The following is a 25886-nucleotide window of genomic DNA, read 5'->3' on the forward strand; positions in this document are numbered from 1 at the left end:
CAGTTGCTTTGCTGCTCTTTTTTGGGCTGGGGGTAGGAGGAAGTTGCAGAATTTAGCAGCAGCAGAAGAGATGAATCCTTTCTTTCTCTTAAAGAAAAAAAATCCCAAACAACTATAGGATGATAATACTAGGGACAGAATGTGCAAATTTGAATTATGTACAAGATTTGGGACCTAAACAGAATGAACGGAAAAGAGACACAAGCATGCTCTGGAAAAGAGGCAAAAATACAATATAAAGCAAGTTCCCATGAATCTGTAATAGAAAACATTCCTATGATGTCTTGCTTCCAGTGCAGCAGCCTGGGGGTGTCCAGAAGGGAGCATCTCAAGTTCTACTACTTCAGTCAAGTCCTTCTGTCTGATTGAAGAGGTGTCTTCGTTTTAATCGTTACTTAACTGTTACTGTTCCATTTCAAAGTATTGGATAAGAGAATGCAGCAAAACCAAAGGCAAGACATTTGAGGTGAACTATTCCACAGTAAAAATACAAGTATCTAAGTAGGAAGCCCCAAAGCACAAATCATAGATGTGCAGGTTTCACATCTCTCTGTCATGTCCAAGGACTCCTTCATGAAAGCTAAAGAAAAGTATTTATAGAAACATTGAAGCAATTTTTAATCCTGAGACTTGCGTTTGTAATTTTTTCAATTTTCAGTTAAAATACAGAGATTGTAGGCTATTTGTTGTCTAGGAGGACAGTCTTTTCAGCTCCTGAGAGTCCTCTATCCCTTCATGCCTTCCATTGCAGCCATTTTGTTCCTGGAAAAAAGGGTATTCCCTCAGTTCATAGTCTGATCTGTAGTTCGTGGAGAAACTCTTAGGATAAGGCCTTTTCTTCCCTTATTAACTCTGAATTCTACTTTCTTTGAAATTTCATCTTCTGCGCGTTAATATTTCACGCAATCTGTTTTTCAGTTTGTGGTAGGCTTAGTGAGTTAGATGAGTATCTCTTCAGCTCTGCTGTAGATTGAACCAGCCTAGCAGTGTTTCAGCTGCCTGTAAAGCTTCCTCAGATGCTTTAATTCTTTAAACTGCCTAAAAGTTTGATGTTTTTGCTTATTACTGTAAAGTTAAGGTCTTTTAGTTCCTTTATCGTTGTATATGCAAATCATATTTAAAATTTCTACCACATATATAAATAATTCCCACAATGATACACTTTGGTCCTAAATAGAAGTGTAGATGTTTCTTAACAAGTCAGTATAAAACCCAACAATGTTCAGTGGGCTGTGGTATGAATTTATACTTCTTTCTGTGCCTTACAGTTTGATTTCTACTTTCAACAGAGGCTGTTGGAAGGCTTTTGGGTTTTTTTTTGGTAGTGATGGGATTTCCACTTTGTTTCCCTTCACTTTCAAATAAACAGCAAAAGCAGTTACTCTGAATTTTGCAAAATGTAGGGGGTTTAATTGTTGTTTTTACAAGAGCTTTAAACAGTATGCGGTTTTCATAGCTGTTAAAAATGAAGAGTAGAAATATTGTCCTGGCTAGTGTTGCCAGGAATTGATTCGTTAGGCAAAAGCCCTGTCCTCACAGACCTTGAAATCTTGGTTGGGTTAAGAGGAGGGACACCTCCCGAATCCTTTTTCAAGAGTAAATTTAACCTGAGATGTAGATCTGCAAAAAAACTCCCTTTTGTTTGAAAATTGAGACATGTAACTGGAAATTCTTGCTCCATGGGTGGAAAGGTGGATAGACATTTCTTAAAAAAATCTTAGACCTACTTCTGCAGTTCTGTGTGGAGTGAATATTCAAGGATGATTCTGTTCCACAACCTCCCATCCTGCAAAACTCTGCAGAGATCAGAGACACAGGGTACAGGGCAAAGAACATGTTTTTTCATATGCCTCATCATATTTTCATACACTAAATCGATAGACTTGCTGCTTGTCTTGAAAGCCGGAAGAGAGATTTCTCTTCAGAATACAGTGGTATGTACTGTAAAATGTCCAAACTGTAGAGAAGGAAAAAACAAAATATTACTCCACTCACTGACCCCTAGGAGGGGTAAGTAGAAACATTTTTTTGCTGTGATGGAGTTAGAGCTAATGTGTCTTGAATTGGGATGGGCAATGTGTTGTTTACTTCGGGAATGTGTTGGTTTGGAACAAGGTAGTATTATAATCAGTAACAAGCTTTGTCTCCAGCACTTGTGGATTGCTGAGAAAGTGTTTCTATAAGAAAGCCAATGTGTGTAAGCGGAAGTTAGGGGGAGATTTTAAAAGAGGTGCTCTTGAGAGGTTAGTTATTTTGAGTGACTAGGGATATCTTGCTAGTGTGGGGAAAAACATTGCCATCCCTAATGATTGTCTAAGTTGTATTTAAGCTAAACAAAAACCCAACAAAAAAAAGAGGGATTAAAGAAAGTGGATCAAGAAATTACATGGTGAGCATGTCATGGTATAGTTTGGAAATCACAGAAGTGGATTTTGATATGGTAGTTGTCCTCCCTGGTTTTAATAAATTTGAAGGAAGGCAGGTTGATAGATGTAGATATGCCACAGGTTGTACACACCTGAAGGAAGGATCTTCAAGTGCTGAAGGCCACTTGGATCTAGAAAAGAAGGATGTTGAGTACACAGGCTGTTTGAGCTCAGGACCCAGTCTGGAAGTGAGGAAACCTGCAGTTTTCTGCCTGGAAACCAAGAGAGTTGCTGATACGTGGGAGGTGCCATGCAGCAGTGGTCTGACACCTTCTGCCTGGAAAAGGTGGGTATAACAGAATTATCCTTTGACTCTTACTATACACTCTCATGAAGAAAAACAAGTGTTTCACATTTGTGTACTTGCAAAGAAGAGAGCTGCATAAAGTGAAGTAGGATTTTAATGAAGATTATTTGGGGGGCTGACTATTACATCTCTGCTCCCTGCTTTTGTTTGTGCTCTTTTGTCTTTGAATAGAGAAATGGTTGTGGCAGCAAAGCTACTTTTAACAATAGTTTGCTGTGGTTGCAGAAGTTTGTTATTTTAAAACACAGCTCAGTGCCTGTTAGCACCAACATACGTGCCTCTGAACAGAAGCTGTGTTGTAAATTAGTCATCTAATAGTCTATTCTTCTGCTGAACCTTTTGCTTTTCCTGCTCTGAAACTTTGGGGGTTTGCAGTATTGAGTTTGCTAATTGATCATTCCAGCAAAGTGGACTAGGTGATGTGTGGGTGTGTCGAAGATGAATGGCAATTCATAAGTGCGCAGAAAACAGGCAAAGTATTTAAAATACGTTATTAAGCATTTGTGCATTAGAAATCTGATATTGCAGAGTAATTTGGTTTGATTTGCAGCAGTACTACATTTCTTGCAGTGTCTAGTATTGAGTGGTGGTGTTGCTGATATTTATGCTCTTGTTGATTACTGGTTGCTAAGTAGCATGACACAGCCAGGTTACGTTAAACTTGAGTGTTTTAGATGCAAGTCAAACAAAACCACAGCATTTTAAAAGGATGGTAATTCAAATGATCATGCAGGGTATGGAAAAAAAGTTAAAAACAAACGAACAACACCAGAACCAACAGAATAGTATATACTACATCAGTAGCTGTAAGTAATTTGATTTTTTTTCTAACTTTCATGTCCAGAAACCTGCATGTTCAAAAATTCATGCAAGCTAAACATAAAACTACAAATCTAGTTATTTATTTATGTGCATCTTTATGATATTTTTCAGCAGGTTTTATATTGAGGCGTAACAAAAGCAAAACCTGTTCCATGTGCTTCTGTATTCTATTTGTTTTACACTTATTGATTAACTAGCGAACTATTTACAGTACAAAAAAAATGCCAGTAAAACAGTAGTGTCACTGGCAAAGAGATAAGTAAAAACGTCTTTCAAGTAGTTATCAGTAAAGGATTAATACAGAAATCTATTTCAAACCTTGGTTGACTGTTTGACAGTGTAGTTTTAATTTGTGTTGGCTGCTTTTGTCAATGTAAATCTTGAGTTGGGTATGTGCTAAGAAAAATGTGGAAGGCCCTAGCAAAGCACAGTACCTTCTGCTGGAGTGGTGTTGCCTAACCTTTGTGCTGGGAATGGTCACTTTGCCTCTGCTGGGCTCAGAATGGAGCTGTGTAATACGGCCCCATTCTTAGTGCCTTCCAGGCTGTGTTTGCATGTGCAGTCATTGCGATCTTTCTGATGAACATTTAACATGTATCTTGAAGAAATATTTTGCTAGTATGCAGTGAACTTGAGGACTTGGGAGAGCTGGACTTGTTGCTTGTATGCACCATACTTATTTTACACATGCGTTGGAAATCTGCTACTGAAAACGCAAGAAGTGCAGGAAATGTATACTTTGTGTGCATGTGCAGTGATGAGACGGAGAAACAGCCTCATGAAATAGAGCCATTTGGAAAGGTCTGTGGGCTAGATTTAATTTTCCTGCTAGGTCATTCCTGCCTTAGCTTGTAACTTCTGTTGGCTCAGGTTACAGCTCTTGTGTACTGGAAGCAGAGACTCCAGCCCTGATAACTGTCTGGGAGCTTGTTCTACATGATGATGTTTAAGCAACAGAAAAATGAGTGCTATAAGCATGTATCGAATGAGTAGTCAGATTGTTAAGGTTGTAACATCACGCGATTAAAAAAGGAAATGTTTAATATTTGCCTGTACAACCTTGCTACCTTTCCTTTGTGGTGCATTATTAACATATAGCCCTTAATTACATTAAAACTTGCAAAACAGCATGTGGTCATAGTTAAACTGTGAAGTAAAAGTCATTTGAGGTTTGACACATTTTTCTAGACTCTATCTTGAAATTTTTTTGTCACAGAAAGTGTGGCTTTTTCACATGCTGCATTTGTATTAACTGTTTAATGCCAGTATTTTGATATAGTAAAAACCCTTGACGAGAGTACGCTAATGTTTTTTTAATCTCTTTTGAAGGAAGGCATTTAAATTATTTAAGTAAATTCAGGAATTGATTGTGTTATGAATTTCATATTGCTTGTTATAGCTTGTTTGTAGTGAACCAAATGCATTAATTTTATAAATATTTGTTTGTGAAATGAGCCCTGTTTTCATAACTTGCTTATTTCGTTTTCACCACTTGTATGTTTCAGTTCTGCAAGTTTCTTGCAAGTCAGCATCACAATGTAGAGAGAGAAGCTATTTTAAGTGTTTACAAACCTGAAGTGGAATGGAATTGCATACCATCAACCGGTTTACTTCATTGCTGATGGTTAGAGATTATTTAGCATGTATGAATACTGCTGAATTTCTGTGTTTAAGAAGCTGGTCAGTTATGAGGGCTCTTTTAAAGGGCTATTCCTTGTGTGGCTTTCCAGAGCACAAGACATATGCACCTATGTCTTGAAGGTAAATGATTTTTTGAGAGAAATTCTCATAAGGCATGAGGGATGTTAAGCTGAAAACATGTGATCACGGTTAAATCTGACTTGGAAGTAAAATGTAAGTCTTCTGTCATTTGACTCTGCTCGTTTCTCTAGTCAGTCTGTGACCACTGCAGATTCATATGGCAATGTGCTGGATCACTGGGTAGGCATCGAGTGAAAAACTTGCTGTGACTGGAGTTAGCAGTAGGAGTGTTGTGACAGAAGCATTTTGACATGTCCAGCCAAAGCTAGACTGACCTTTTAAAAAGGAGGCGGGGGGTGAATAAAGGGGAGAGAAAATTTCCAACTGTAAATGGAGATTAAAAGGAACTCTTATATACCTTATATACCCTTTAAATAATTACCTATCATACAAGTGTTCTTTTATTATTATAATGAAAAGCACATACCTATTTTTCCTCTCTTACAGCAGAACTTATCTACTGAATAGCTGAAATGTAATAGGGAGTTGGGTTTTGAGGTAGTTCTGCATGTGACTTTAATGTTGCATGACAGGTAACATTTAGAGTAGCTGAAGTAATCAGGCTGAGGTTCAACACTGATCTTAATTATTGTTTATTTTTTTTCACAGTTAGTGGGGTTTGGAAATAACATCTGAGCTTGTAAGTTTGTGGGTTTTTTAAAAAAACCAAAGTTTATATATATTTTTATATATATATATGTATTGAGTATACCCGAAGATAAAACCACATGCTTCTGCTATTAGTGTACCTCTGTTACTCCTAAAAATGCATCTTAAAGAAAGGAGAAGAAAAAAAAAAAAAAAAAAGAAAAAATACAAATGAAACAAGTACTTTTATTTCGGAACTGAGGAAGCGACCCTGGGGGTTGCCATAGATTAAGCAGGAAATCACACTACAAATTGAACCCAGAACTTGAATTCCAGCTCACCACTTTAACCGCGAGAACATTCACTCTCTTTTTCTCTGCAGACCCAGCTGAAAAAGGTACCTTTACTTGGGGGGAAGGCTGCACCCATGTCATACTAGGACTTTGGTCAAAGTTCCTTGTCCTTCAGCCTTTAGAGGTAGAAGGGTGCTGCTGGGCAGTTGCAATAGTTGGCAGTAGTGTGAGCTGTTAGTCTCTTGAGTTACTGTTGCCTTCTTTTCTTGGTGTCGTTCATATTTCTCCTTGTCTGAAAAGCACATTGCATGCAGTGTGCTTGTTTAAGGTGCAGCTGGAAGTTTCATAGGAAAAAATAGCTCCAGCCTGGGAGAGCTGCAGTGTAAAAGTTCCTCCTGTAAGGGAACAGTATCAGCTCATTGGAATATTTAATCGTATTTGTAAACCAGTAGTTTTCCGTACCATTTTAAACTGGTTCCAGAAAGTACAGCCAGAGCAGTAACTTGAGATAGTACTGCTGGAGGAGTGTGTATTTCAGGAGAACTGGGAAACTTAGATTTTATTTTATACAAGAACTACATATTCTAAAATCATGCCACTGTAACTTTCTGTACTTCACGCCCTTTTTACTTCATTGTATTTTTTAGTAGGACTTTTGGAAAGACTGTTTTCTGAAGTGACAGCTTTAGTTCAGTGTAACATGTGCAGCAACTGAGATCATCTCTTCCCTAAGCTGACCCAACCTTTCAGTCTATATTCAGTAGCTAAGATTGAGTTTCTTGTGTACAGCAACCCGTTTAAACTACTCTTCAGCTCCATCTGCAGGCTTATATTGTCCATAGGGTCCTGTCAACAGAAATTGCCCCATAAAAAGATGGATGAATTGCCTTAGAGGTGAGGGACCTTCAAGAGTGGATTAGATCAAAACAGTGCTTGGTAGACTGCCTCCAACAAGATCCGCTGAAATCTAGTGTCACGTCTACTCTGGATGGTACTGGAGACAGGTGGTGCTTTGCCAGCATGCAAGCTGGGCATGCTTGGCATCTGGTGCTCAGGTGGACCGAGTGTAGGTGACTGGAGCAGTTTGTGAAACACTTGTTACTGAAATCGTGTCTGAAGTGAGAGCTGAAAATAAAGTGCAAGAGGTTGGACTAGATGATCTTTAAGGTCCCTTCCAACCCAAACCATTCTATGATTCTATGAACTTGTTTGTGTCAAATCACTGATTAATATTGTAGTGATACTGACTAAGGAGCAGGTATTAATTGTGACTGTTGAACCTGCTTACTTACTGTGCGGTATCAGGAAGGTTTATGAAGCATTTAGAAGAGCTACATGGGGGAAGAAGGGGAGCTGTTATTTGTTTTATTATTCTTCTTATATTATATAATTTATTTTTTGTTATTCCACTGTGTTCAAGCTGATGCTTCATCGGAAATACTGGATTTTGCTCCTTCATAAAGTAGTGCCGCTAGGGCAATGTGGTTGGGGAATGGTCCAGTGACAAAGAGAGATCCCACTGTAAGCAGAAGCTGCTGCAGGTACTAGGAGCAAGAGGGCAGAGGGAAATCTAGCAGTGTGAAGTTGATCTGCTAAAGGTGTATTTACAGGAAGAACTGAAAGCAGAAAAAGATTTTAACACTAAAATTTCACAGTTTATGCTAGTATATAGAGCATGTAGAAAAATAAATTCTAATGAGAATCACTCAATGTGATACTCAGTTACTATATGAAGTTTAGGAGAAAGATGTTTCTTAATTCTTTTTATATTTGCTGATTGGATTGTAAGTTCACAAGGACAGGTTTTTGCAACTTCACACATTGGCTCTATTAGGATCAGGATTTCATGTGCTAGCACAGTAGAAGTAATAGGATTTTACTTGCTAGAAAATAGGAAGAGAATGTGTGTTTTATGTGCATGAGGTGCTTTTTTCCCCCCTCTTCATTCTTGATTTCATGCAAAATAACATGATAGTCTTTGCCATTTATGATCTTGACCACAATAATAACAGATTTTCCGTAGTGGATGCATCCACGAAATACTCTGAGTTAGCTATACGTGGAGTTTTGAGACGTAGTAGACAGGTGGATGTGACTGTGGTTATGCAGAAAATCTGTGGTGGACAATCTGTGCTTGTTTCAGGTTTCCAGAGACTGACTTGATCAGGTGTTATCATTTTATATCACTCAGCACCTTAGCAATTTATTTTGTAATACAATGCACAGAAACAGAGTAAATTGCTGTTAGTGTTTTTGGATGTTGAATGTTACATGAATAATAGAGGAAAAAAACCCCAAAACTCTGTACCCTCATAGAAGACCTACTGTCTCTGATTTCCATGCTCTGTTTCTCTTTTTTTGCTGCTCATATCAGAGCCTCTTTTCAAATGCAGTTATGTAATAAAAAGGCAGATTATCCATATGGAAAGACAATGTATACACGTGCGAAAAATATTATAGTGGCAGAGTCTGTACAAGAAATAGGATTAAAACCTGAATTTTTTAAATGAGTGTTTTACAACATCAGTTTGATTATGGGCTGAATGAGTAACAGATTGCAAGATTTGTAGGCCATATTAAGGTAAACATGAATGATTTTATTACTTAGGATAATTGAACTATCTGCAGGTAATGGATAACAAGATGAAGAGAAAGTTTCAGAATTAAATTACATGGATTTAGAAGAAATACAGGAATGTATGATTATTTTTTTTATTAAAAAGTTTGTTGAATTTGCTGACCCTTGGGTAATTTAAGTGGACATTCATTGTATTAAATATGATTTGTGGATATCTGGAACTTACACTTCATACTTAGATTTTTCAGGTTCCTGTTGTTTTTCAGTTGAGAAATACATTCTTTGTGTAATGGAGGCAGATGTAATCATACTCGGCTTTTCCTTTGAGCCAGTTGAATGCAAGCTGGTGTCCTGCATGGTGTAGGCAAAGGGGGTTGTGGCAGCGCAGTTTAAACAGGTCTAAGTTGTGGCTGTTCATTGTTTCCGCGTGCCAGCACTCTGCCTGTGTGGTATGCCAGTTTAGGAAGCGCATCCAGGAAAGAAAAATGGGGGGAGGAAGGGAAAGGATTAGGTTTTGGGTGTCTCCTTCTGCCTGTGCTGGCCTGCTGCCTGGCCACAGGAGCACCTGTGCAAGCGCAAAGGAGGGGCATTGCTGTTTGGCTAGGAGTGGGCTGGGATCTTGGCAGCCTGTGTTCATGTTGGCCTAAGCACCCATCGTTAATGTAACACCAAGATCTGTCTGTGAAGTGTTGTGCAGTCTTGGTGCTGTAATAATGTGATTTTAGAGCTTTTGATTGGTGCAAAGTATGAGCAGAACAAATCTGTGCAAGTTAGAAATGAACAGAAAATAAAATAGAAATACCCCGATTCTTTGGTTCAACCCAGTGCTTTCTAATTTCATTTTAGGTAAGCTTGGTCTCTGTTACTGTCTTTTATTGTCTGAACCATTGAAAAGCAGACACCAGTAGAAATCCCGTGTAGTGAAGGCAATGGAGGAGTTGATTTTGGAATAGCATGCATGAATTTTAACAATTTGAGGACAATGAACCCTTGCAATTTGACTTGTTTACTCTGTTCCAAAATGTCTCTGAAGGTGCAAGATTGCTAGTAGCTCTAAGTAAAAGCCACATTTAGAAAGTGATAGATGATGTTACTGAGATTAGTTAGATTCCTCAAGTTTTAATCCTCTGAGATGTGAGCTGACAATTCAGCATTTCTTCAGAGTTCTCGGACAACTCTGCAGTGCCTTGATCTGGCAAGTCATAAGACCGATGCTGAATGTGCTGGGGTAGCGGTTCTCTGCTATAGAGTTGCACAACGTTAGAGCAGAGGTATTGTGCAGGACCTAAGCTAATAAGCTGTGCCTGATCTTTTCTTTATCTTTTTTTTTTTTTTTTTTCCCAGGTTGAGTTTGTGCCAGCTCAGCTGGTGACAGGGAGAAGGGAGCTAGTGGCAGACAGGTAGTAAGAAAGAGCCAAGAAAAGAGCAATAGAGATGGGAAAAGACACAAGAAGGCAGGGATAAAGATGTGAAGAGAAGGAATTAAAGAGTTTATGTTCTTTAAGTAACTTTTGTAGGCATGGAAGGTGTCTCTGTTGAAGTAATTGACTCTTGGACTGCTAGGGAATATATCATTCCAGTTAACAATCACTGACATAATGAAATCTTTTGAGCATTTTCCAATGTACAATATGGATAAAGAGATGGTTATTTTGGCACATTTTGGGCAGAAGATTATGGAACTAAACTTTCAGCAAAATTCTAATTATGTGTTTGTTTCAGTTCTTATTTTCCTCTGTCGAATTTTACTGAAATAAAACTTACTGAATCTTTACATATTGTAAGCTATAAACTGATATAATTTTATTAGAATCAGGGCAGATCACAAACCTGCAGTTCAGGTGATGTGGATTTCATTGCAGAGGATGAAAACATTCCTCAAAACTACATTGTCTCATTTGTTAAATGTGGTGGGTTGGCAATTCTTTATTTCTGTCATTCTGTTGTTCTGGGCTCTGTTTGGATAGTGGAATTAAGGGTTGGCTCTACCCGTTTGTAGCTGTGACCTTTCATTTGCTCATTGGAAATACCCTTCATGTCCTTTTAGAGCACACTTCCAAAAGATAATTTCTGTATTGCATTTATCAATTTTCTAATATGTATGTTAAAAACCTATACAAACATCTGAACTGTAGGGAATGTGAGGGAGCAAGCTCACAAGCTGGCTTTCTGGGGAGCAGTCCCTAGGTGCTAGGGGAGTGCTGAAATGGAAATGGTAGTCTTTAGTGGTTCTTCATGGGGAAGATTTCCAGAGTAGCTCTCTTGTGTAATTTGGAAATCCTCAGGGTAAAGCTACTGCATGGCATTTTGTAAAGTTGATGATGTCGGTAGTGAAGTAACAGTTCTGAGAAGTAATATGTGTTTTTTTCCTGGGCTGGTGGCTTTGTAGAAACCCTTGTGAGATGAGCTGTGATATTGCAGCTCAGAGGCAAGGCATAACTGGGTGAAAGAATAAATGCATTATTTTAACTCATAGAAAGAAGGGCTGCACTATAAAGGACCCAGAAGGCATGGTGCTGAATGCAGCAGTCTCAGAGTTGTGCTTCAGATTGTAATGAAGAACATTCAGAGAGGAGTTTGTTTTCAGGGACAGAGTAGGTAAAAGTAGGTATCTGTGAATCAGTAATGCTTTTATGAGTTTAAAATGTTGAGGAGTTCGCGCATTTCGTTGGAGAGACGCCACTTCAAAGCACCAGTGTAGTTACCCAGGTTGGAAGATGGGGAACAAAAAAGGAAGCAAGGTGCTATAATGTTACAAATGGGGATGGTAACGGCACTTAGATCTAGCCTACTGTTCTCCAGGACAGTTGGGAAGATTAAAAAAAAGAGGTGTGTGGCATGTAAAGGGTAATGGAATAATCCAACTTTTAATGTGGAAGCTTGCTCACTGTTTTCTTAAATCTGTCTTTATTTCACAGCAAGCAAGGGCAGAGCAGGAAGAGGAATTCATCAGTAATACTCTGTTTAAGAAGATTCAAGCTTTGCAGAAGGAAAAAGAAACACTTGCAGTAAACTATGAAAAGGAAGAGGAATTTCTCACTAATGAGCTTTCAAGAAAATTGATGCAGGTAATTGGTGCCTTTATTGATGTTTCTCGCAGGAGCCTCAGGACCAACTGGTAGCTGAACTTTTTTTGTTAGCATGACTGCAGTCAGAGGGATGTGGTCAGGCTGTAGCTGTTCTAAAGCTGACACTTGATAAAAGCAAAGTACAAGAAGTGTAGTGAGTAGGCATTTTTTAATATGTTGCCTTAAAGTTTGGATTTGTAAACTCATATTGTTGAGAACCTGAAAGTTTGTATGGAGATGCAAAGAAATGGATGTAGCTTAAAGTAAATGTTAACTGTCTTACAGAAGAGAGTTACTGATTAATTTAAAAAGTCAGTGAAACAGACACTTTTATCTGGAGTATTTGGTATTTAACAGGAGTCCTGAAATATTAAACTTTATATACAAGAATGTGCGGCAGTGCTTGAAGGAGACTTTATCTGTAAGTTTATCCATACTTTCAACAAAACGGTTGATTCTCTTGAATTCAGACACATCAGTTGGGTGCTAAAAGTAAAATGGTGAAGATACTGGGACAAGTTATGGCAGAGAAACTTCTTTTCATTACCCAAGCTGCTAATGTTTGGAAAGTGGGTAATATTTGTTGGAAGTGTTGTACATGCTTGCGTTGTTCTGATGGACTTCCTAAATACCTGCCTTTGGCCTCTGTAGGAGACAGGGTGCTAAGGTAGGTGAATGTTTGGTGTGGTCCACTGTGGCTTTTTTCATGCCAATACTTAGAAGCTTTGTCATGAAAAATTAAATTTAAAGAACCTAATTTGTATGTCGTAAGGATTTCTTATGTTCTGCAGCTGTGAGACTTATGGGATGTTTATCCCTACAGTTAGTAAATACAGTTTGGAAAGAATATTAGAGCTAATCCCATCTGATGCTTTTGTTACTGAAAACTGGGACTTCTATGACTCTGTCTATTTGATGCCTGTTACCACAGAGTAAGTTAAGCATCAAGATAAAATATCCTTGATCTGGTATTACTATCTCCCCTTGCTGTTCCTGAAGAATGACAAAAATGTTTCTGAATAAGGTGTATGTTTGGCTTCGAAGTCATACATTTCACGCAAAACAGAGAAGCAGATGGCAGTAAAACAGGGGTATTGAGTGTTCTTTTCTAATTGAAGAAGGTATCTATATCACTATAGAAAAAGCTTTCCACTAAAGTCTCTTCAGTGAAGAGAGAAATGGTATGTTAAGCCATGTTGTTTAATTGAAAGGGTTATGCAGAAATCAGTTACAGAACCAGGTTACCTGGGACTGTACCAGACATTACGTAGAGCAAAGTAAAACTTAATTTAAAAGTAAAAGCATGAATTTACACTGATTTGCCTGAAGGCTTTTAAACTCATATAAGGACCTTACACACAAATTTGTACTGCACAAGTTCTGCAGCAACTAAATTGCTGTATCTAGTAATTGCTTAAAATATGCTTTGCCTTTTTCGTGGAATTTAATCAGATTGCTTTAAAGCTGTATCTTTCACAGTTCTTAAATTACTAATACTACGCAAAATAGGTTCACACATTACAAAGAGAAATATAAGCTTCTTGTCAACCTAAAACTATAATTAATTTTTATTCTTTTCTGCTATGGACTTTCAAAGTATCCTTTGACTCTTGCCCCAGATTAAGGAAAAAGGTAACAATCTGCTATTCTCAATTGTAATGTGTGAAATATGCAAGGGCATTATGCTGTTTATCCATTGGAAACCCTTAAAGGGTGTAACTTCATACTAGTGAGAGAAGGATTCAGAAAAGCACATATATCTGAAACGGAATGCAAGTGTAAAACTAGTGAAGTTACTCTTGCCTTTTGTACGGCATCTGGAGAAAATTCTCAATTTGGGATTCAGCTTCATCCCATAAATATTATCTAGCTTTCACTAGACAAGCTGCAAATTTCTGCTGAAAGGAAGTATCTACACAGCCATAACTACAATAATATGGAGGTAAAATTCTGACCACTGTCTGCTTTTATTAAACAGTACCTTGGTCTACAACCTTACATTTCATGTGCCCTTCCTGTAAGCCTCATTTAGCATTTGATAAATATGGTCTTGTCAACAAGAAGATTTTAAAAAGTAACAATTCTTAAATGCACCTGTGTTCCAAATTGTTAGTCCTAAAACTGTGTAATTTCTCTCAGCATCATTAGGTAGCAGTTTTTGGAAAGCAATTGTGAGTTTGTCCTCTATATAAATATTAACCCAGCTTACTTGAAAAAGAGAACAACTGTCAACATCCTGTTGATGTTGCTAGCAGTTATGCGTGGCTGTGGAGGGTGAGTAGTGTGGAATATCATGCTTACAGGTTCACCTGTTAACTACAGTGCACAGAGGAGAGATAAGGGATATATCAACACTCTAGTACAAAGCATATTTTGAACTATGGCAAAGGAATCTGCCTGGTCAGCAGATTTTTGTAGGCAATACGTCTGGGTGACTTCATACCTTTACAGTGGCTCAAGACTTGCAGTACAGGTGGAGGACTTGTTCATTTTAAAGCAGTCAGTTTAATATTAAAACTGTTCTGTTTGTGTGTATGCTGAATGCAGATCTCATTTGATGCAATAAACTTGCTGTGAAATGCAAAAAAGTGTATTAATATATTCTTCTAAACACTAGTAACGTGTTCAGTGGCTTGTAAATTACACAAAGGAAATGGTCCATTCCCCTCATGAGTTTACCTGTAGGATTAGAAAGCATTTGAATATTACAGTGTTTCCACAAAAATAATTTTCTATCTCTATAGTGGTCATGGATTTAGTAAGTTGATATTAGAATATTGGTGAGTTGCAGGCAATTTTCCTAAGTAGCAAAGAGCTGAAAATAATACTGACATTGATTTTGTTTGCTGTAAGCTTGTCTGTTGTTTAGAAGTTTTGATTCTTCAGTTATGAATCCTGGAAATTATACTCATGTAGACCGCCAAACAAAATCTGAGAAACTCCTTATATTACAAATAAACTTGTTTTCTAGAAGAGAGGGCATTATTAGCACGTCACATGGTCAGCTTAGTATTTATTACTCTATCTTTTCTAGTTTGGGATACTTTTCCTGTTACACAGGTGTAGAGCTCAGTTCCTGAGTAATGTTTTTCAGACACAAAGTTAAGTACAATTTACTTTCTTGAATTTCCTGAAATCTGTGAGTGCCAGTACCATTACCTACTAGAATATAGTAATGCTGTCATTATTAGAGGATGCAAGACTGATGAGGCAGTTATAAGGGTAATAACGAATTGATAAATGCCCACTTCCATTTTTGGTATCTTTGCTGTGGAGATCATTGTAGCTAAAGTAGGTGCAGACTTTGTATGATGACTTAACCAGAAATATGTAGTCTCCAGTGGAAGTGTGGGCAGTAATTAGTTGCTCCACTGTTCTTTGCTATTTGGGGTTAAACTCTTAATAACTGTGTTTGCCCGGCAACATTGGTCTGACCTGGAACTAGACTCAAAATTCATGCACATGTATCTGTTTTGTCTAAAACTGCCTTTTGGAACAGAGGGAGGGGCGCATATGATTTGTAGTCTCTTAATTTTTTGAGTATTTACTAGTCTGTGACTGTTTCAAAATTACTGCTATATTATTCAACTGAAAGCCATCTAGCAGAGGGACTTTCTTCATAAGCCTGTGTGGTTTTTTCCTTTGTCAAACCTTTGTTTGTTGCAATTGTAGGGGCTTATGCATTGCATTCAGAGTGGCATCTGGAATGAGCTCCCAGAATGTTAAAATGTTTTAAATGTGAAAGCTGTCTGCCAGAGCACGAGCTGCAGCACTCCTCACTAACAGCCTAACAAGAATTTCCCAGTTCAGCATGATGCACATTATTATTATAAAACACAGTGTTACGCCAAGTTTTCAGTACTGTAAGAAATTAATTTTGAAATGTTTTACTATATGCGAGACTGGTTCTAAACATACACAGTAGCACATAAAAGGTGTGTTAGTCTTCCTGTTGCCAGGCTTTCTGGTGCCATACCATTGCTTGATGATACATGTTTATAACTGTGTGGCATTAATTTTTACTGCCTCTACAAGCCCAGCAAATAAGTATACACTTACTAGATAAATTCCTTTTGATTTGCATAATTTTTCAATTTCTGGGCTGAATGCTGCAGAGATGAAGGAGCACATTCAACAGACGTTTTGGAGGAAATAAAAGCTTTTCATCATATACATTCCTGATAAAGTTCTTATAAGACTTATATACATTCACTGTGTTTTCCCATGTACTTAATTAAATTTTTGTCTACCTAAGTCTTTGGAACGTATGGAACAATATTTTTATAGAGTTCTCAATCTCATGTCATTATAGAATGGTAGTAATATTTTGCAGAGTATCATTAGAAGTGTTTTGAGGTGGGCTCTATTCTTGCAGCTGTGGACATGGACTCGTTGAGTTAGTGTTTTGAAATTTGAAGTAGCAAAACTTAAATTTTGGTGAAACAAGGCTCCTCAAAAGAATAATTAATTTTTAATATTGTTTGAACTTGCAAAGTCGATTGTTCTTCGAAAGTAAATACAGACTTTTAATTTTTTTCAATACCCTTACATGTTTGGAAGTGCAAATTGGTCCAAGTGTCTGTCCTTGAAAGTAAAATGTTATGACATACCAAGATAATAGCATAATGTCTAGTGAGGCAGATTAAGTAATTGGGAGGCTATAAGGAACTGTCTCATGTAAGTCTGATTCTTGATAATTCTTTCAAAAATTATAAATCTATAAACATAAGCTATTACCCTTCCTGCTCTCCAAAATACGATGTGTCAGCTCAAGAATGCAAATGCCATTGTGCAGAATAAACAGAGTGAGCTCATCTATCATTTATTTGATGAACATCTGGACATAAAGAGGAGGCAAACTGCTGATACAAATGTGTTAATAAATAGAACTTTCAGGATGCAGCAAAGGAGGAATTGGACAACTTTTGAGGGCTGGAATGCTAAAAATAGACTGTTCAGTACAATGTACAAGGTCATAGTCTGAGGGATAAATGAGGGTTGTGGGTTTTTTAAGGGGAACTTCATCCATTAGCTCCATTATTTCTTAAAAACACTTGCTGCTGTCCCAGAGTAAGTCAGTACAGTGAGGAAGTAAGGTAAATGCGGTCCTACCTTTTATCAGGAAACATTTCTGTAGAGAGAGGATATTACTGTAGCTGTGTAAGACTTATGTGAGCTAACACATGCACTCTTTCTGCTGCTAAGCTTTATATGTGATAGCCCCATTCTTGCTTTAAAGTATTAGCTGTCTCTTGCACAAAACCCATCTCTGATCTTACGTGGTTGAAAATTCCCCCGCTGTGTCTCCTAAAGTTTTCATAGGCAATTCAGGGTCTATAAGATTTTGTCATCAAGGTGACACATTCTAACACATTTTTTCCTTCACTTTAGCTGGCATCTGTAAGTGTATCTGTAAATAGTTGTTACTGTAATTGCATAAAATTAAAAACAGTTTGAAAATACTCTCTTTCTTTACTAAGTAAAATAAACACTATCCACCAGTGTTTTACCTGTGGATATTTTCTCATTGTTAACAGTTCTGGTTTTGAGTGTTAGGGTTTCAGCATTAACCTGTTTGTTTTGATTTGTTTTGGTTTTGTGATGAAAGCCAATTAAAAGGGAAAATTATTTTACCCAATTATGAGTGACAGGCACCTTTAATATATATTTTAGGGTGTGTTATTAGTATTTTTCTCCCACTTTGAATAACAAAGGTGAAAGGGTGGAGGGGAGTAACACAATAAAGTAGGGAGGTTTTCATATTGTAATCCCCCTTCTAGCGCTCAAGGGGAAAGTGTGGGTTTCTTGCTCAGTCAGTTTGCTTTCTGGTGTATTTGTTAAAATCAGAACAGAAGATACTCCTGTAATAGATCTCTCCTGTCTTCACTTGGTCCTTTGGCTGCAGTATTTTCACACTCCTGCGGTAGGGTTTGGTGAGTCCTAAACAGCAGCTACAGATCTAATGAGTAAACCATATTGTTTCCTGTGTGATGGAAATTCCAGCAAGCTTTAAAAGGAATGATTTGACAAGCAAGATGACCCTATTGCAGCTCAGTTTGTTTTAAATAATACTGTAGTTACATATGCATGAAGCACACGAGCAGGAAACAGTATTTGTTATTAAGTTGGTTTAAGGTGCCTTCATATATCTGTATGATCTGCCTGACTCACTGGGCTGTCTGCAAACGCCAGCAGTCCCCAACTACGCGCTTTCTGTTGGCAGCATCTGGCTTTAGGCTGAGTAAGAGATTCTGGCTATGTGCTTTTTTGCAGTTTAATTTGCTAACTATAAGCAACTGGCTAATTTTTTTGTTAGGTGAAAAATTGTATCTAGCTTAGCAAAATGAAGTAATAAACATACAGCAAATACCTTAGGCTAGGTGGTAATCCATATGCTGTTTGCACCTTGGGCTCTTTGACTGTCTTCAGTCTTAAACTGTAGCTGCTGCGTAGTGGTGGGAAAGGAAGGGAGAGGGCTTTACAGAGTTGTGAGACTAAGTAGCATCCTTTTCATATTAAAGCTGTTTTTTTCCAACCAAGCTTAACTTCAATATGGAATTAAGAAGCTTCAAATTTTTGATTATCGAAATACACGAACAGTATTTTGATTTAGAAGTGTGAATATAAATTTTTCTTCTAATGAAAATCTCACTTAGCAGCCCTGTGAATTCTCAAACAAGAAATGAAATGGCTTTATTTCCAACTAGACAGTTTAACCTAATTTCCTGATCAAGAGCTGCCATGATAATCTTAGTGCTTATGGAGTCTAGGTGTCTTGCTCAAGTGCATGGGAATTTTCCATGAGTGTTAGGGGTTTTGGAAAATATACTGTAATTTAGTAAGTGAAAGGAATAAATCTCATTTTTTAATTACTTTTCTGGTGTTTATTTTAATTTGTGAAAAATTAAATCTCAGAATTGATAAAGCCTGAAAACACAGTTAAACTGCAAACTTCTCCCATGAGTGTATTGTCAAGTAGTTACTGTTCGCCTTGTCCTCTCTCCACACAAGCCTTTCTGCTCTGAACTCTCTGCCAGGCTGCACTTCACAGGCCATTTTGTCTCTAAACAGCAACACAAGAAAGTGAATTAATGGACTAGCAATTTTAGCTTGTTTTAAAATCAAAGTATATTTCTTCATTGTGGCTATCCAGCAACCTTGACTTATGTCCGTGACTCTGAGGTGTTTCCCTACTTCCTCAGATTTTCCTGAGTCGTTTAAACACTGTGATCTTAGGTATTGTTACATGATAGTCAGAAGAACTGGCGTAGAAAATAAGCAGGTGGAAAAAAGTGCCTGCAATTTTCAGTGGATGGCCAGAGCAAGGTGTAATTACACTGTTGTCTTTTGATGACATTTGCTTTTCCATAAGTCAAATCCACCTGTTTGTACCGTGGTGCCAGTCATGCTATTTTTATCCACAGGAAGACTTGGATTCCTGTCTTAGAGGGATTCCGTTGTGATTTTGACTTGAATGTTAAAAGTGACTCTATTCCAAGCCATAATTTATGTTAAAATGGGGGTGTGGGGGTGTGTTTCTATCTGCCTGAGAGCTTTGAGAGTGAAGATTTTTTTCACGGGAAATACTAGCTGAAAGTATTTTCCTTGAGTGTTAAGAAATTATATAACATAGATTTGAAATAGCCAATGTTTTTATGTCATCAAAATATTTTGATTCTTGATAGCATAGGAGTAGAAACCAGATATTTTTTCTTCTTTTTTTTTTTTTTTCACTGTCTTGTTGTACAGCAGTTTCTGTAGTATCATTTCAGTCATGATCTTAAGCTTTCAGCTGCCTGGGAGAAGGAAGTGGTGCAAGACCTGCATTTTATGCTTTGGATGCTCTTGAGATGATGCATTTAGATTAAAATTAATGCTTTTGTAAACATTATGGTATATATTTTTTAATTTAGAAAATTCTATTATTATTCTATATGCTATATATAGTGTGTCTATTTTGTTTTGACTTTACTAAATATTTGGAACTCTAGTTTACTTCCATCTGCTTTGTAAATGGAACACAGTTTAAAATGTTGCTTTTTGAAGGACTTCGGATCTTTTGAGAAGAATTAGCAGTACATAATTTAATGTGCAGTAAGAATAAACATGTCTAAATGTATAAAAGGTGCATAATGTTTCATACATTGTGTGTTTAAAATACTCCTATGTCTCCTACATTTTTAGCTGCAGCATGAGAAAGCTGAATTGGAGCAGCATTTAGAGCAAGAACAGGAATTCCAAGTGAACAAGCTGATGAAGAAAATTAAAAAACTGGAAAATGATACCATTTCAAAGCAGCTCACCCTGGAGCAGGTAACTCTTTACTTTCAGAATTATATGACTATAAAACAAGGGATTCTGGAAAAAAAATAGTACTTGTTTTGTGTTAGATTTGACTTAATTTTTTAAGTGGGGAAGAAACTGGCCAGTATCAAGAATATAGAAAAGTCAGTTTGACTTTCAAAGCAGTAATTGATTAACATAATCTATTATGAGAAACTTTGATTACTTTTTTTTTCCATGGCCATTACAACTTTTAGTAGCATTACTGCAGGCCTTCCTGTCTGCTGGACAGCTGTGAGTTTTGCGAATGCAGCTTTTTTGTAAGTGATGCTTCCTGTTGCTGTTCATCAGCTTCCATTCTCAAGCAGCTAGTGAGAAAGACTGATAGCGGTTAAGCACAACAGTAAACAGTATGTGGTCTAGTTGTGCTCTGGGTCATCTTTTTCTGGCAGCTTGGATAGCGCAGGACTTGAACTGTGAGATGTCAGCTGTATGTATACTTAAAAAGATTTGGGATTCAACTACAACCAACTCCCTTTCTCCCTAGAAAGTTATGAAAACTGCAGAGATAAGATACCATTTCTTTTGGTCATGTTTCCACTGGAATTTTAGACATTGGGACTGCTCTTTTTTTCTAATTTTAGGCATGTGCATCAAAGCATCTCAGTGGCGTTAGTAGGAGTCCTTTTGACTTAAAAGACAAACTGATGAAACATATGAGCTTGTTAAAGAACTTCAGGTTTTTTGGCTTGTGGAAGTCCAATAATTTGGGTGTTATAAATATATTGCGTTATTTCTGTGTGGTTTCTTGCTCTTACCAGATGTGGATTTTTTTTGTTCCTGGTAATCTGAATTTCTACCGGTTTTGTATGACTCTCCTGTTTCTGTTGACATTGTGGATAAATTAATTAATGCCTATCTTAATCATGAAATTTGTTTCTTGATTCTTATGCTAACTTTCTGTATGGAGAGATCTATGGAACAAATTGAAAAATAGAAAGATAGGAAGATGTAGTTGCCAGCAAATCCTTAACCAGCATGGAAATTAATGGGAGATTGAAAGAACTATTTTAGCCACAAGGTGGTGGTGGTGGCCACTTAATCAAAATGCAAAGTAAGCTTACATACTAATCTGTTTTAGTTTTTGAAACGTTAGCATGAGACACAGCTGAAATCTAATGGTGTTGAATTTCATATCATTGTTCTGGCCAGACAGACTCATGAAGTCATAAAATTTGAAATTTATTGCCACATTTGAATGTCAGCATTAGGTTGTTCAAAAAGCATGGAGGCTTGAAGGCCTTTCTCTCAAATGTCTGACTTTGAAAACTTTATGAAAGTGTTAAATTTGGCTGTCAGTTTTACTTAGAAATTCCATGTGTATTTATAGGTAATGGAATGTAGAGTTTTGTTTTCTCTTAGAGTAAGGTATGATAAATCTCAAATTACTTTAAACTTCAGCATGCTTTCTTCTCTTACACAATTTTAGGAAAAAAAAAAAAGCTTATTGTGCTAATTAATCAGCTGAAACAACAGCCTTTGAGGCATGTGCCATACCTAGCAAGAAGCAACCAAAAGTTGCAAGCAGACTAATGTTGCCTTTCTTCTTTAATTCCATGTGTGTTTAATAGAGATTGCAACAATGCTTCAGCATAACCTTTGGAAGACCTGTTAAACAGGGCTTGGAAGGAGTATTTCAATGCTTTGAACATAATCTGCATTACTAGACCTATCACTGTAATCAGTGAGCAGATAGTTAAAACGTATGTTCACTAAACTACTGTTTCTAGAATATGGAAAATGAATTATCTGTGCTTTGTGTCCTTCCTCCTTTGCTTTCTGTCATCTGAGCTGCTTTTGCCACAGGTGATCGACAGGTAACGAGTTTGTAGTAGTGATGGCTGCAAAAAATGTTATTCCAAAATAAAAAGCTAAGTTGGATCTTAGGGTTCAAATGTGACCTGACAATTTCCTTAAGTCAGCTTGAAGTGGCAGAACATTCTTCTCTGAAGGCTAATGCTGAAGAAATTTGTAACATGTGACTATTTTGTTAACTGAATGTCTGAGTTAAAGTGAGCAATAATGTTCTGTGTTACAGTTCAGTGGTTTGATAGGAAATAAATAGCTGTCAGTTTTGTCCTACAGAGGCCAAGTTTATGTAATCTTGCTGTTACTCTTTAATTGCTTTTCTGTTTCATACAGTGCAGTGAGAAACTAGGATTGATGCAGTTAGGAGATGAGAAATAAGAACTAAAGTGCTAATAATAGTCTCCTATGTCTGCTTCTTTGAAAGGAGAAGGAAATGAGATATGTAAAATCTTCAGGAAAGATATTCTTGGAGAGCAGCAAAGAATTAAGGCTATAGAGGGAGAGGGGCAGATGAGAAGCAGAGAAGTGAAATTTGGGATAGTGGGCTTAGTTGATCATAATCAACTTTCATTTGGAAGATCTCCATTTCAAGAGGGAACAGTTGTGTTTGTTAATAAGTTGTCAAGAAGACTGAAAAAGTGGTAATCCAGGAATACACAGACAATTGATATTTTAGCTGCATTTAAAGTAAAGTTAAGTGTATGTATGGAAGAGAGAGAGATGAGAATAAACACAATTGGATAGTCAGGAAGGTTAAAGGGGATTTTTTTCTGAAAGGAAGATTAAGGTCCAAAAAAGCAACCAATACTTCCTCATTTCCCTCTTGTGATGGTAAAGAGTAAGTCATGTTTGATTAGAGTGTAACTTTGAACCCATATAGAATGACATAGTATTGACAGAGATGTTGATTTGGTCTTGAGATATGATCTAATCCTGCATATTTTAGTTCAGAATATTATCACATTCCTAACACGTTCGTTGACTCAAGTTAGGCTATATTTCAAAGTACACTTACGACTACATAGTACAAAACAAATACACCTATTCTGTGAATTCACAGCTCTGGTCAGGACACTGCAGTTCCTTCTCCTGTAGGTTCAATTCAAGGTGTTCATCCTCAAAACTTCAATATCCTGACACTGGGAGGAACTGGGACAACAGTCAAGATCAGGAAAAGAAGATACATGTGTCCAGTATGTTTTCATACTGCTGGAAATGTGGAGTTTTAGATCTCTGTTTCACAAGCCAGTTTCTTTGGTGTTTAATCAAAGCATGTCTGTCAGCCTTCAGGGCACAACACAAGGCTCATTTGCATATTGTTGCTGATGATTTGACTTTGCTGTTGGCCTTGCTCACCTACATACAGATTTCTAATTAATGGACTCCTTGGTGATGTTTGCTATAATACTAAATGTAATCTTAGTGTTTTCAAAGCCAAAGGTATAAGTAATTTACTCTGTCTTCAAATTCCAGTATGCTCTTCATCCTACCATTAAATGATTTTAAATGGATTAATTTTCATCAGTATGTTTTTGTGGGTTTCTTTGGTGTTAGATCAATAACATAGTTGTAAAAAAATTATGTCGGAGCAGGTGAGTCTAAACCCTGCTGCAGTGAAGTGATGCGAAAAACATTGCTGCAGAAGTAGTGATCTGCAGTGAAAACTTTTTCATCAGATGTTTATGTAGATAGCTACGCAATGTAGTGAAGACCTGTGTGTTGGTAATATGTGTGTGTGGATTCCCAGAACATTTTGTCTATGTACTTCCCTCTGAACGCTGTCAGCCCCAGGTACTGGCCAAACTGGCTAATGGGCAGTGCCGTAGGGCAAAGTGCCCTGTTTCACCCGGGGCTGAGCCCTTTGCCTTTGTACCACTCCAGCACCGCTTCAGCTTCTGCTGGTGTGGGGAACAAAGTGTTGGTCAGGATTCAGATTGTCATCCCTTGTGTGTGGCTGAAGCATGTTACTCCTGACTTGAAACGTACCTAAGTTCCCTCAACTGTTAATGTACATCTGGAAACTCAGACATGGAAAGATTTACTAAACAGTCTTTTTCTAATTATGTTCCCTATTACTCATCAGTACAGGTCTGTTTTTACTTACAGTAACTAAAACCTCTAAGCTTTAAAGAAGAAAGTTTAAACTTGCACTGTTACCTGAAGTGCGTAAGTTTATATTTTGTTTGGGTATCTCAATATTAATTTAGTGGTTAGCACAGAGCCCTTACAGATTTAGATGCTGTAACAGCACTTCACCTCATGATGCAGTAAATGCACGAAGAAATAATTTAATCTGTTTTCAGTCTTTCCATTTTGTTATGTGGGATTTGCCCATCAGGAAAGTGGTGAGTGTAAACTAAAGCTTGGCTACAAAAAATAACCTCCATGCTCTTTCCCACCTGTAAAGGTGTTGATCTATTCCCGTATGTTTCGTTATTGCTAACTTCTGGAGTTCAGCTGCCAATGTTACTGAGCTAGATCAGCTGTGCCTCTTCGTATTCTATTCATATTAATATTTCCATTGCATTTGTACTAAAATACTAATAATATATTTCTTTGTGTGCTTCTACATGATATTAGTAGCTTTTATTAACTTATAGTAGAATCAAGAATGTTTGTTCACACGGTAAGTGAATGGGAATAATGTCAAGTTAAGCATTTACTTCTATAAAGCCTTTGCTAGGATAGATACATTTTTGTTTCTGATAGTAAGTGTTGATACAGAAACACTTAAGGGAGTTAACATAGTTTTTTCTTTACTATTTTTAAATCACTGTTTATCTAACCCAATGCAAACGTGGCTTCTCTTCCGTTTCTGGCTTGCTTAACTGTGATCCTTCCACTAAAAAAGTCTAAACTTTTTAGAAAGAATAAATGTTGGTGTAGTGGACGGTAAATTCAGTTTGAACGTCAGAGACATGTGTGTTAGGACATGTCTTTGAACAGTCTTGTTATGTCATCAATGACCATGTGTCCAGGTTTCGAGCTTCTCCTTATTGGCCAGAGACAACAGGAGACAAGTTCTATCGGAAAAATGGCTGTTAAGGAGGGGACAACTGTGCAACTCCTTAATTTCTTGATTTTTCACTGGCTCTGTGACCAGTGTGTTGTGCCTGATTTTTCTTTTCACCTTCTAGCTGTCATAGAGCATCATGTAAAATGGTAACGGTGATCTTTCCTAATGACAGTTCCTTGCAAAAAAATGTCTTTACATCATTTTCATTAATTGTTTTTCCTTTTCAGCTGAGACGTGAGAAGATTGACCTTGAAAATACTTTGGAACAAGAACAAGAAGCACTAGTGAATCGTCTCTGGAAGAGGATGGATAAGCTTGAAGCAGAAAAACGGTTTGTCTTGTTGCAGTGTGTTTGTTACTGTGAGAGAGATAGTTTAATACATAATGCTCTGGATTAAATATGTTCACCTCTGTCTTGTAAGAGTTGTTTAATCTGTGAAAACCTAGAAATTAAAACAGTTGTAAAGCTCCTTGTTTTCATGATGCCACACCCCTGATTGCTTAAAGCAAATGAAACTGAATGGTTTCATTTCACCTGAGTGGAAATGACCCAGGAAAGCTCGAAGGAATTTGCTGAATTTTTTCAACTACTAATAGACTCTTTTTAAAGGATCTGGTTTTGGGTCAGCATTATATTCACCGCCCAGATAAAATTTTAGTGTATTTGTTATGTGAGAAGCTCTTGTTTTTTTCCTTATCGGCTCGAAGAAAACTTCAGCTTTTTGTCAGTAGCGTGCACTCATGTAGTTGAGACTTCCTGCCACTTCTTCAATAGAAGACAGTGAGACTTTATCTTCCTGGGGTAGCTAAGATGAAAAATATGTATTAGAGCAACCCTCTTTTTAATGGCATGTTAAAAGTACTCTGATTTTGGG

The 25886-nt window shown here is 37.3% G+C and overlaps 1 protein-coding gene across 5 annotated transcripts in view; it reads left to right on the top strand.

The window, feature by feature from the left end:
* The window catches only part of CCDC6 (coiled-coil domain containing 6), a 54223-nt gene that overhangs the window by 9016 nt on the left and 19321 nt on the right, over positions 1 to 25886 (top strand). For 3 of the 5 annotated variants that reach the window (XR_008824090.1, XM_056352849.1, XM_056352850.1), the window contains exons 2-4: positions 11694 to 11843; positions 20028 to 20156; positions 25239 to 25342. Coding sequence is in view for 4 of the 5 variants with exons in the window: in XM_056352849.1 (XP_056208824.1) it covers positions 11694 to 11843; positions 20028 to 20156; positions 25239 to 25342 (383 nt within the window). In the remaining variant the exon portion in view is untranslated. Of the gene's footprint in view, positions 1 to 2537; positions 2713 to 5081; positions 5180 to 11693; positions 11844 to 20027; positions 20157 to 25238; positions 25343 to 25886 lie in introns of those variants that run through there. The other 2 variants (XM_056352852.1, XM_056352851.1) reach the window with 2 other exon arrangements.

Source organism: Falco biarmicus, chromosome 9 (assembly GCF_023638135.1).
Source record: "Falco biarmicus isolate bFalBia1 chromosome 9, bFalBia1.pri, whole genome shotgun sequence".
Lineage (NCBI taxonomy): Eukaryota > Metazoa > Chordata > Aves > Falconiformes > Falconidae > Falco > Falco biarmicus.